The 13267-nt window shown below is 46.8% G+C and overlaps 1 protein-coding gene and 1 pseudogene across 1 annotated transcript in view; one reads left to right on the top strand and one right to left on the bottom strand.

The window, feature by feature from the left end:
* Pla2g4e (phospholipase A2 group IVE) overlaps positions 1–1893 on the bottom strand; it is a 38913-nt gene extending 37020 nt beyond the window's left edge. Inside the window, exon 1 of the mRNA XM_050134478.1 lies at positions 1798–1893. Within this exon, the coding sequence (XP_049990435.1) occupies positions 1798–1893 (96 nt within the window). The remainder of the gene's footprint in view (positions 1–1797) is intronic.
* Positions 1894–5929: 4036 nt separating this feature from the next.
* Positions 5930–6515, top strand: LOC126496838 (60S ribosomal protein L19-like; annotated as a pseudogene).
* Positions 6516–13267: the final 6752 nt, after the last annotated feature.

Raw genomic sequence — 13267 nt, 5'->3', positions numbered from 1 at the left:
AGGCTACTGCGTTTTCCAGCTGGAGTGTGGCTAAGGTTTCCAATAAAGAATAGGCCATGACCAGTTGAATGTCAGAGGCACCTGTAAGGCCTTTAGCTCTCTATAGCTGGGGATCTCCTCAAACTCAAGGGCCCAGCTATTTCTGATAATCAGTCAAAAGCTATTTAGTTACATTACACAAACTTCCCCTCAACTCCACCATAAGGCTCCTGGATGACAAGGGCTAGGGAGGTTCTGAGCACTAAGTTACAAAAGTGATGGGTCCAATGCCTATCCAGGCCAGGCATCCCCTCCCTAAACCATTGCCCAGGCCTGGAGAGAGGATAGCAGCTCCTTTCCCTGGGGCATCTCAGGGCAAGCTGGACAGGTGAGGCCACCTCATCTCCACACAGCTGGGTGTAGCCATTGGCTCCCTGAAACATTGTCTCGGAGCTCTGACCAACCTGGCGATATCAGCCAGTCTACATGGTCTTTCCTTCACAGCAGACCACCGAGGTGGTGAGATTTGAAACTCTAGTACCAGTTTCAGCAGATCAGAGCAACATCCCAGCCTGGGGAATGGGCATCACATGAGAGGAATTCTTGCAGTTGTTTTGCTTATCACTCATGTTAGGTGAGTGACCAGAGAAAGAAATACAACTGAGAGACATGGACCATCTAGGACCCAACAGGAACAGCAAGCATAGCCTGTGTGTGTGTCTGTGTGTGTGTCTGTGTCTGTATGTCTGCGTGCCTCTGTGTGTGTGTCTGTGTGTGTGTCTGTGTGTGTGTGTGTCTGTCTGCTTGTGGTGTGGTTCCTGGATCACCCACTCTGAGTCTTTGGCTGACTCTCGCCCCTTCTTCAAGGTAAATCCTACCCTATCTGTGGTAGAACTATCCTAGTTCACATTTTTGGAGGATCAGTAAAGAGCGCGTGCTGATTAGAAGCCTTTCTAGACACCCCAGCCTTTTGGGGGAAACCAGGCGGTAACATCAATCCTGTTCAATACAGCGGAGAAGACGGTCACAATGCCACAAGGAACTACTCCCAAGCCTCTTTGGAGACTGACCAGTGTCTCCATATCCCACTCTAGAGGGACGAAACCTTCTTGGGGCTTCACTCGATTCTGTCAGTGGTTCAGAAGGGCTGGCTGAGGGCACTACTTTGCTACTGATAGTTCTCTCCACAGTGCGTCTATAGCCAATAGGGAGGTGGAGGGCATCTTCCCATTGCCCAGACAGGAAGACTAAGGCAGATTTGGTCCCAAGCAGTCGTACATTCCAGACCCAGGGATTTCCCTGGGAGACTTTGAGAGTTAGTCTAGATCTAGGGTTCTTGACTACACACCCAGAGGGGCAATTGACAGCAATGAAATGACAATACCATCAACTCTCACACCTCAAAATACCCCAAACCACACACTCACAAATCACAGACGTTTAGGATTAATGCCCACAGGGTTAATGACCAGTCACTGCCAGGACAGGCCACACGTGGATTCTCCCTGGCAGTACTAGGCATTGCCTATCCCAAATGCTGGCTTGGTTGGCCCTAGATGGCCCTGAGTCTCCCCATGCAGGCTGGTAAAGTTTGTGAGTATACTCAGTTGTGCCATCCCTAGCCAGGAGCTCTGGTCCAGACTGGGTGACAGTATCTCTCCCAGGTGCTAGGCAGAGAATCCCGAGCCAACCTCTCCAGGCGTTCCATGCCCACCAGCCTCTCTGGGACCTGACAGACTCCTCATCTCCTGGGCATGCCTGCCTGGCCATCTGCCTTTGGCAGAGCCTCCCTCTCCACCACCACCACCGTACTCTCACCTTCAAGGCACAGGAGGCCAAGGACCTGCCATCTTCTGCTTGGCATGGGTCTGACAGGGAGTGGGAAACCCAAGCAGGCATCTGGTTCTGAAGCATCGTGGCGGCTCTCCAGCTGGATGGTAAGATCGGGAACTTATACTCTGACTCAGAGCTCCACCCTCCTGGCCGGCCCTGGGCAGTGGCTGCGATGGCTCAGGGAGGGGTTAAGGCGAGTAGACAGATGTGCTGCCTGGGCTTAGGTCTCAGGTCCAAAGGAACCACACAGGTCTGCAGATCTTGAAAATGCAGAATCCAGCCAAGGCTCTGGTCACTGGGATCAGCAGTCTGCAGCCCCAATTGCTCAGAATGACCGAGTTATGGGTGCAAGAACATTCTGGGCTTTGGCTTGTTTCTGCCAAGAAGTAGGAAAGCCTTGTCCCTCCAGTTCATGCAGATGGATGCGTAGCTGCTCCTCTGGGAGCAAATAGATGCTTTACCTCAGGACCATGGCATGTTTTTCCTGGGAGTTGTGGGCAGAGACTTCTCAAGTTATAAGGGCCAAAATTCAGGTTCTTATGGTAGAGGATGAAGAAAAAAAACACTTGCCCCAGTCACGTGAGAAGAGGGTCCAGGGCCTCAGCCTCTACCAGCCTTCTGGGCAGCCTGGGAGGAGAGAGCACCAACCCCTCAAGTCTTCACTACACAGTGCGGAAGATGCTCTGCCCCGCCTCGATGATTCTTATCTCTGCCTGTGTTGGCTCACCTCTGGTTTGCTTGAATTCATACTGGGAGTTTCCTGTCTGGGTTCTTGCCGGAGGCTTAACAACCGGCTTTTCTGGCCCACAGATAGGATGTATTTTGGAATGACATACAGGTGAGACCTGAACACAGGAACACATGGAAGGAGGGTGGTCGGCGGTGTTGTTTGGGTTGCCTGACTCTCCAGAGAGGATAGGACCTTTATTTAGCTTGGTGGCTTTGAAACTTCTCTTGCCATCAACTCACTGTCACTAACACAAATGCGATGCCCACACCCTTCAATTGATTTCACAAATTCAACTAACTTTATGCACTTAGTGAGCTCCTACTGTATACATGATGCTAAACAGAGAAATCCCAGGCTTAAAAGTTCCACAGTCCAGCTGGAGAGCCAAATACTTCTAACCCCTGAGCAGTTCTAAGGTCCAGATTTCCTTAGGCCGGCAGGGGTCCCTAGAAGAATCAACATAAATCCTTCATGTTTGGGAAACTCCGTGGTTCTCAGCTGTGGTGTAAACTACCAACTGGCGGAAGGACACAGGGCCGGAAGATGGGTTCTAGCTAGGGAGGGACAGCATAGTTCCGAGAAGGCTTCGTGGAGGAGATGACCTCTGATGTGGGCCTTAGAGACTAGGATTTCAACAGCTCTGATGGGAGGGAAAGGCACCCCAGGAGGCAGGAACAGAAGGAACGGGGCAGGGTAGGTTTAGTTATGCAAATGATGTACATGAGTTATGTGGTATCTCCCACATATTATCTCCTATAGGAGGGCGGAAGAGATGGGGACATGGGAGGATGTGGAAGCTAGAAGGACAAACCTGGAGAGTAGGACCTGGCATCTCCTTCCCTGCCCCCCCCCCAAGCTGGTTCTGAGTTGTAGGACGACAGCATTCTATAAACCGTGGCCTTGGAGCGGCCTCTCAAAGGCTGTGTTTTCCATTTAGACATATTCTCTAGGCGATAGCCACCAGTTGTTTCTGAGCAGGAGAACAATATGATAGAAGTTGGAGTTTCAGAAGGAAAGGTTGCTTGATGTTGAAGCAGAGGAGTGATTGGGAAGCGATGTAGGAACCACTTAGGAGAAGAAAATAGTCTGAGACGTCAGAAAATAGAGGCCATGTCAGTAGGTGGTGGGTCAGGAGGTTCTGTGGTGACCTGACCACAGTACAACCCAGTCTGCAAAGCAAGGGAGTCTCCCCTACTCCATTTCCTCTGCCCCTCCATCTTTTCCAGTAAGGTCTGCTGAGGGCCAACCCACCTCTCCAAGACATTTCTCATGGCTTAGCATTTGGTCCTCTTCTGGCTACAGAAGCCCATTTATAGGTCCCGTCCCCAAGCACACCCCAGCCACTGCATCCATTCTGGCAATGTCCTCATCATCTACCAGAGCCTCAAGAGCAGAGCCTTTACTTTTAGTTGGAGTAAATCAGCTCAACAGAGACCAAGGGGAGCTGTGGTGGCAGCTTCTTCCTCTATGCTCTTCCTGGCACTTCTGACCTAGGTGAAGTCTACAACCAACCTCCCACTTCATGGACTCAGTGGATAGATGCGTAAGAATATTTGTTGCCTGCTGTGTGCCAAGTTCCGAGCTGACTACCCAGGAAGGTTCTGGAAGGAGACCAGGAGCCACCATAGAGGGGAGGGGTCAAGGTGGAGTTAAATTAAAAGATCAGTTGTCCCTTTATAGTCTCTGGAGAAGGCAGAAGTGAACTCAGGTGAGTGTTAGGAACGCAGTGCCAAGAATCGCCACTTACGACCCTGTGACAGAGTGAAGTCTGTCTGACCCCAACTCTCACCCAAAGAGGCTCCGAACCAGCTCTGGAGACCCAACCTAGGACTCTGCTGTGAGGCACAACAACCACTCCAGGCCAGGTAGGTCCCCCAGCTGCTCCTTCTCCTATAGTCTCCCTCTATAGAGGTGATGCTGGGAACAGATGAAGGGATCCCACTCCTTTCCAGCCCACTTTCCAGTGATCAGAAAGCCTCAGATCTCCTTAGTGGTCCCAGCATGCCAGGTGAGGGCCACTGTTCTCAGCTGAGTCCCCAGGGTCTGTTCTCTACTCCCATGGATGGGTTGGCCAAGAGTTGCCTCTCACAAGAAGCCTCTTGGGCTGGGGACCCTCTATGGACAAGTGTATTTCTATATGTTCTTCTTAGTAGCACACTTGGCCCTGCTCCACCTCAACCAAACGATCCTCACCTTTGCTCCTCATGTGGCTTCAGGTGTCTGTCCCTGCCTTCCCATCTTATATGATGTTAGCTGCACCCCAGGCTGAAGCTCGGGGACTGATGGTCAGCCTCTCTCTTTTTCAAATGTATCTGCTATCTCCCATCCTTGAAGGCAACCTCTGAGGTCCAGCACCTTCCATAAAGGAAGCCGAGCCCGGGAGCATTTGGAAGTTTACCGCACACTAAAAGACACATTTTGCATCCGTAGTGAAAAGATAGACTATTCATTATGGGGAGGGGTTATTCACTGTTTGGTGGAAAGTTGGAGCCCAACTTCATAATGACACAAAAATAAATCCCAGAGAGGAGAACTAGCTGACCATTAAACCTATAGATGGTTTAAAATGTATTCTTATAATATTGAAGTGAGAAGAATCTTACCAAAAAAAAAAAAAAAAGGTACAAAATCTAGAAGCAAATAGGGAAATTGACTTGATGGGTGGAAAAGAAAAACTTCAGCAAAGAAAAAGATACTGTCAGTGCAGGTCCACCTCTGGCATCCATCTCCCATTTCCTCTTCCCAATAAACATCTTTAAATGCTAATGTGGAGAGGAGAGCCTTGTTCTGCTGACACTAACGTTACAAAGCCACACTAATACAAACAGCATGTTGCTGAACCAAGAATCGGATCAATGGAAACAAAATAAAAGGACTGGAGAAAACCTTTGTCCTTTGGTTTTGTTTTTTGAGACAAGGTCTCTATATTTAGCCTTGACTGTCTTAGAACTCTCTATGTAGATCAGGTTGGTTTCAAACTCACAGAGATCCCCCTGTCCTGTCTCCCAAGTACTGGTATTAAAGACATGTTCCACCAGGTCTAGCAAAACCTTTGTAATTTAAGAGAACTTAATATCTAATAAAATGTCATTACAGGACTAGAGGAATGGCTCAGTGGTTAAGAAGATGTACTATTCTTGCAGAGAACCCAAGTTTGGTTCCCAGCACCCATATCAGGCAGCTTACAAGCACAAATACACACATGCATGCATACATGCACACACATATACACAGAGACTTGGCGATGCAGATCAACAAGGAAAACACAAACTTTCCAACAGATATATAAACATGGTGGACTACACGGAAATAAAATAAGAGTACTTCACTTAATGCTAGATAAAAAGATGGGCCAAGCTCTTTCCTTTCGCTACTGCGTCCGCAGCCATGAGTATGCTCAGACTACAGAAGAGGCTTGCCTCTAGTGTCCTGCGCTGTGGTAAAAAGAAGGTCTGGTTGGACCCCCAAGGAGACCAATGAAATTGCCAATGCCAACTCCCATCAGCAGATATGGAAGCTGATCAAAGATGGGCTGATCATCCGGAAGCCTGTGACTGTCCATTCCTGGGCTTCATGCCGGAAAAACACTTTGGCTCGGTGGAAGGGCAGGCATATGGGCATAGGAAAGCGGAAGGGTACTGCCAATGCCCGAATGCCCGAGAAGGTGACCTGGATAAGAAGAATGCGGATCCTGCGCCGCCTCCTCAGGAGATACCGTGAATCCAAGATTGACCGCCATGTGTATCACAGCCTTTACCTGAAGGTCAAAGGGAATGTCTTCAAAAACAAGTGGATTCTCATGGAGCACATCCACAAGCTGAAGGCAGACAAGGCCCGCAAGAAGCTCCTGGATGACCAGGCTGAGGCTCGCAGGTCTAAGACCAAGGAAGCAAGAAAGCTCCGGGAGGAGCGCCTCCAGGCCAAGAAGGAGATCATCAAGACTCTGTGCAAGGAGGAAGAGACCAAGAAATAGAGCTTCCCTCGAGTCTATACATAGTGGGCTGCCTGTGGCCTCAGGTGGATCAGTCATTAAAATAAAACAAGCCTTAAAAAAAATAAAAAGATGGGCCAACATCAAATATCAAACAAATAGAAGACAGTGCATGTGTTCTAACAACAGAAAAGGATTTTTTTTCTTACTTCCTTTCTCTGGTGCTGGGAATTGAATAATGGGCCTCATACATATTAAGTATGCATTTGACCAGTGAAACATACATCCCTGGACCCTGAAGAAGAATTTTTTAAAATATTTATTTATTTATTATGTATACAATATTCTGTCTGTGTGTATGCCTGCAGGCCAGAAGAGGGTACCAGACCTCATTACAGATGGTTGTGAGCCACCATGTGGTTGCTGGGAATTGAACTCAGGACCTTTGGAAGAGCAGGCAATGCTCTTAACCGCTAAGAAGAATTTTTAAACAAACATTTTGAAACAATTAACTATAAAGTAAAAACATTTCTAACTTAGACTGAATAAAATTAGACTGAATAAAATGTAAGCTAGGCATGGTACTAAACATTATAATCTTATCATTTGGAAGGTAGAGGCAGGAGGATCAGAAGTTCAGGGTCATCCTTAGAGACAGATGAAACTCAAGGCTAGCTTGGACTACTTGAGACTCAAAAAACAAACAACAAAGAAGAAAAGGGTTAAACATTTCCATGTTGTAGAAAAAGCTAATCAACCAAATTCACTTGCCATGCATTTGCAAATCACCAGATGATTAATATTTAATAAACAAAGAAATAATTCACAAGAAAAGGATGACCACAATGAAGCGGGGGATCTCGTAGTAAAGCACTTGCTTTTCTCAATGCCTTGGGCAGTTCACAACTTCAGCAGGGATCTGTCACCACCTTACGACCTCTGAGGACACCCACACAAGTCACATGTACACACACCACATCCAACCCCCCCCCACAAATAAAAATATATCTTTAAAAAAAGATGTCAACATAAAAATAATCAAAGACTTGAACCTGTCACATTCAGAAGGAGAAACTAAAAAGTGAGCAGGCACTGGAGGAGACCCTCAAAATCATGGGTACTCGATCTGAAAATCAATAAGGAAGAAATCAACAGTTTACTAGATGGTACAGGCAGACGTGACTTCCTAGGCAGAGTGAAGTAACAGAGCACCCTCACCTAAATGCTGTGTTAAAGGGATGAGACTTGGAAGAGAAGATCGATACACGAGGAAAACAAAGAAAAGTGAAGTCACAACAGCTATTGAATTGGAAAACCGTGAGACAGCTAAGTGATGGCCAGTGTTGGTGGCAATGGGGAGATATCATTGTGTTCCCTATGGAAGACGAAACTGATACACCATAGTTGACCTGGGACTGTCAGTCAAAGTGAACACTGGTAGAACAATGTTGGTTCCAACTTACGCCCCAGGGAACCTCTTATAGGCCATAGAGATACGTACCTCATGGTCTTATCTATAACCCTGAATCTAGTCTCCAGTGTTACAAAAAGCAAAAATAGGGGCTGGAGAGATGGCTCAGCATTTAAGAGCACTGATTGCTCTTCCAGAGGATCTGGGTTCAATTCCCAGCACCCACATGGCAGCTAACAACTGTCTGTAACTCCAAGATCTGACACCTTCACAAGACATACATGTAGGCAAAACACCAATGCAAATAAAATAAAATAAACAATTTATAAATAAGTAAAAGAGTACTTCTTGTTCTCACAGAAGACCTAGGTTCAGTTCCCAGCACTCCCACAGTTCTTCAAACCCATTTGTAACTCCAGTTCCCAGGGCTCTGATGCCTTCTTCTAACTCTGCGTGTACATACACACACACACACACACACACACACACACACACACACAAAACAATCCCACACCAAAGAAAATAAGTTTGATAAAATATTTTAAAAAGAAAAAAATGAAGATGTGCTTGAGGACACTTGCTGTAAAACTTCTTAAACTGTGGGCTGCAGCCCCTTCTAGGGACACTGTATGTGGGTGGGGGATCACAAAACTTTGGCAATAGTAAAACTCTAAATGTATTTTGGCTTGGAACTAGGACAATTCTCACAATGTAAAGTAAAACAAAGTATGATCATCTCTTCAGGTCATGAGGTATCTGAAAATGTCAGTCATCGAAGTTAAGGTGTTGAGCCAGACATGGTGGCCAGCTCTCCTGAAACTCACTACATAGACCAGGTTGGCTCGAACTCACAGAGATTCTCTGCCTCCCAAATTCTGGGATTAAAGACATGCACTACTATGCCCAGCTTCCTAAATTTTTCTTTGTTTGAAATTATGTGTGTATATGTGTGTATCTGTGTCTCTGTATGTGTAGAGTCTGTGTGTTCTCTTCTGAGTATATGTATGTTCTTCTGCATGTGTGTGTGCATGTGTTTTCTTCTGAGCATGGGTGTGCAGGTGCCACAGGTGTGGAGGTCAGAGGGCAACTTCAGAAGTTGTTCTTTGCTTTCAGACTTGTTTTGGAGGCTGTCTCTCATTCCCTGCTGTGCTGCAAGCACCAGGTTAGATGGCCCTGGGGTTTCCAGAGATTCTCTTATCTCTTATCTTCCTGAAGAAGCCCTGAGATTGAAGACATGAGCTGCCACGCCCAGCTTAACCCGAGTTCCTGGACTTGAACTATTTCCTCACCCTTGTTGGTTTACTCCCACCCCTCCACCCTCAGCCTTCTCCCAAGACTTATTTTCTTAGCTTCAACAATGTGTGCGGCTCGCAAACATTTTCCCGCCTCCTTGTGTTTATAAGGCAGTAGAGGCCTTCTCAACACCCTGCAGAGAGCTTGTGGCCGCGAACCAACATTTCTCAATCTCATGAAGTCCCTGCTAATAAAACTTGTCACCTCTTGTCTCAATTGGATAATAATTGGCTTTACGTTTTTCTGCTCTTGACTCTCTTGCTCATGAGGCAAGATTGTACCTTGCATCTACTCCATCGCTGTCTCCATGGTGAGGGCAGCCTTGTCACTGTGTCGTGGTGAAAGATCTGGCTTCTGTCACATACAAGCCACACAAACTTGACTGGGCCTGACTACCTACTGTCAAGTTTCTCCATCTGCAAATTGAAGGACACACATAGAACTCCCTCATAAGATTGGGTAACACAAAGAGCTTAGTAGGCACATGGCTGGTTATGGTGGTCAATTTTTTTTTTTCAGCTTGACTGCTTTTGGAGCCACCTAGATGACACACCTCTGGACATGTCTGTGAGGGTTGCCCAGAGAGGTTTAACTGAGGATGGAGGACCCTGAGTGTGAACAGCACTATTCTATGGGTTGGGCTCCCAGACTTTAATAAAACAGAGAAAGGGAACTGAGCTCCAACACTTGCTTGTCTCTGCACCCAGACTGTGGGAACACTGTGACCAGCAGCCTCACGATCCTGCTGCCACACCGTCCCCAATATGAGGAGCTGTGCCCTCAAACCATGAGCCACACAAACCCTTCCTTAAGTCACCTTTGTCAGGAATTTTGTCACAGCAGTGTGAAAATGAACTAATCCACCACCTCTTTGTGATAGACAGCTGTTGAGTGGTGTGATTCATCACGCCAGGACATCCTGACACAGGGACATCATCCCTGCACCAAGGCTGAGACTGAAGTGACATGGAAATTGAGCTGTCTATGAGGAGTTCGAATGAGGTCTCAGAGAGCTTGACCAATGGGGCAGGAGGGGGTGCCCAGAGGGGGAAGCACGTGACCTCGCCCTTGAAGGAAGAGTAGCAGCCCCTTCAGTGGGTCAGTGAGGGAGGGCATTATCAGGCAAGACAGCATCAGCAAAGGCAAGGTCCGGAGAGGACAGTAAAGACTCAGCTAGGGATAAAAAGAGTCAGGATCCCCCTGGTGTTGGCAGTGTGACTCCTGGCAGGGTTTTTTGAACAGATAGTGTTTAAGAATGAGCAGTTTTGAAGTCAAATGTGATGAGGTGTCCCTGTAATCCCAGCACTGTGGGATGGAGCCAATGGAAGCCAGATGTGGCGGGGTGTCCCTGTAATCCCAGCACTGTGGGATGGAGCCAGTGGAAGCCAGATGTGGCGGGATGTCCCTGTAATTTCAACACTGTGGGATGGAGCCAGGCTAGCCAAAATAGCATGTTCCAGGTTCAGTGAGAGATCCTGTCTAAAAAAATAAGGTGGGCTAGCCAGGTGGGCTAGCACCCATACTCTTGGGAGGAAGAGGCAAGAAGAGCTCTGTGAGTTTAAGGTCATCCAGGTCTACACAGTGAGTTCTATAAGTTAGAACTACATACTAGGACACTTTATCCAAAAAAGAGTGGAAAATGATGAAGATATTCAAAGCCAGCTAAAACACATGCAAGCATAGGCAAATGTACCTACACATATATGCACACACTATGCACACTTACAAGCTTATATAAATAAAAAGAAATAGAGATAGCAGGTTCTATAGTAGGACAGGCGGCCATCAGTTCTGTGTGGCCTAGGTGAATAGAAAGGGATGCCTCCTTCACCAGCCAGTGTGGCCCCATGAGGTGGTTCATGGTTTGCCAAAGGTCATCAAAACTTTTTCTTCTACTTTGTAGGGCATGGCCTCTGGCCTAGTTCTGCAGACACATTGGTTTCTAGGACGTCTTTTGTCTCAAAGCCTCTGGCTGCCAGTCTGGGCCTGCACACCAGGGCTCTGGAGTGGGATCTGCAGAAGGGAAAAGATTTGGAGGAGGGAGGGGCGGGAGGATGTTAGCTGTTATTTATGTCCTCACTTTGCCTCTGGCCCTCCCTGACCTAGTCAGAGAGAGCCCTGCAACATCTGTGTTCAGATTGCAGCAAAGTCAGTCATCACTCATCTGCTTCTTGTCATTGTGGGCTGAATGCAACCTTCCCAGAGTCTCACATAAGTGGGCTCACTCACAGTTTGCTCTTCTGTGCCGGCTTCTTCTGCCTAGGTTTTCGAAATATATTGTTATTACCATGTATAACGTACCCATTCTTTTTCATTGCTATGTAGTACTCAACTACAAATACTCCAGTTTATTTACCAATCAGTTGAAGGGCAAAGTTGTTTCTAATGTTTGGCAATTAAGAATAAAGCTATTATATAAATCTGTGCGCAAGTTTTTATGCAAGTCTAAGCTTTGGTTTACTCGGTTACACACTTTGGAGTGGAGTGATTGGGTTTGATCAATGTTTTTAATGATAACTAACACACTGCATTCACATGCTCAGAACCACAGGCACACATAACTAACACACTGTTTTTGTGTGCACGGACCCACAGGTACGCATAGCTAAAACATAATCTTTTGTAAAAGATTTCTTAGGAGAAAATGTTTAGATGGCTATGAAAACCAGAATATGCAATATACATTGGGCATCAAACAAATATGCACTTTGATCTTAATATTGATGATGGAGATTGCTTAAAAACTGAAAAAGACATTTGTAAAATTCTTGATGGTACTATTGTTTTAAAAATCGGGATGAGATAATGGAGAAAATTCAAAAGGAAGCAAAGCTTAAAAATGTACTAGGACATTTTCCAAAAAAATTATAACCCTTATATGTAGCTAAGGTTAACTACTAAATATTTCTATAAAACAAATTTACATGGGCGCCTTTAATCCCAGCACTTGGAAGGTAGAGGCAGGTGGATCTCTGTGAGTTCAAGGCCAGCCTGGTCTACAAGAGCTAGTTCTAGGACAGTCAGGATTACACAGAAAACCCTGTCTCAAAAATAATAATAATAACGTACAACAACAACAACAACAAAACCCACCAAGAATTGGCACACAGCTTCTAATACCACTGATAGACATAAAATTTAGGGAAAAAAATCAATGGCACATACAAATCAATAAAGAAATAAACCAAGAAAGCAATGTAAAAGACAATATTTGGATAGTCAGAATTAGTCCAAATGTATCTGTGATGGGTGATCCTCATTGTCCAGCTGGCAGGATTTGGAACCACCCAGGAGGCACACCTCTGGGTTTATCTGTGATGTTTCCAGAGAGGTATAAGAGGAAGAATGACCACCCTCAGTGTGGGTGGTATTGTCTCACTGGCTAGGGGTGGACTTAACCTGCCAGAAGACCTGCCCAACCCCTCCCTAGGGGACAACAGATAACCCTCATTCTTGGTCTAAGACCAGCATCCTCCAATAGCCTTGCTGAGTCTCCCTGAAAGCCACTCTGCAGTCAGAGCCTCATCAGACTCCATAGGAAGATTGGACAGTCTTTTAGCAGGCTCTGCTCTGGGGTCATTTGACCAGGCTGCCTGGATGGACTGTACAAAGACCTGGGTGAGGTTTCTCCTCTGGTGTCTGTCTTTTGTCTTGGCTCTAGCCAAGTCCCCTGAGTAAAGTCAACGTCTGATGCTTCTATTTGGCTCAAGCCCCTGAGGCAAAGCTCTTCAAACAGATCTCATGGTCTCCAGGGCAGAAATGGGACAAATGGTGCCAGGCCTGGGAGGCCTGTAAGCAGGAAGTTTCAAACCAGGTCCAGGAGGCTGCCGGGCATGACACAGTAGAGGAGGCTGGGGCTCTCTACGGGCTTCAAGTGGGTATCCCTTTGTGCTTAGAAAGGCAGTGTGGCCTGCTGGGCAGAGCACTGGCTGGGAGCAGGAGTAGTGGGCTCCAGTGTCTGGGTTTCTCTCAGACTAGGTTAGTCCAGAACCCCCAGAGTAACACTGGCACCTCTATGTTCTCATTCACCAGGCATCTCTGAGTACTCTTCTGTTGGCCTTGGGGTTTGACTTGCTCCTTGTTGCCCAGC

The sequence above is a fragment of the Alexandromys fortis genome, unplaced genomic scaffold, assembly GCF_014885135.2.
Source record: "Alexandromys fortis isolate MF-2015 unplaced genomic scaffold, M_Fortis_MF-2015_v1.1 scaffold_6, whole genome shotgun sequence".
Taxonomy (NCBI): domain Eukaryota; kingdom Metazoa; phylum Chordata; class Mammalia; order Rodentia; family Cricetidae; genus Alexandromys; species Alexandromys fortis.
This window is presented reverse-complemented; position numbering and strand designations above follow the sequence as displayed.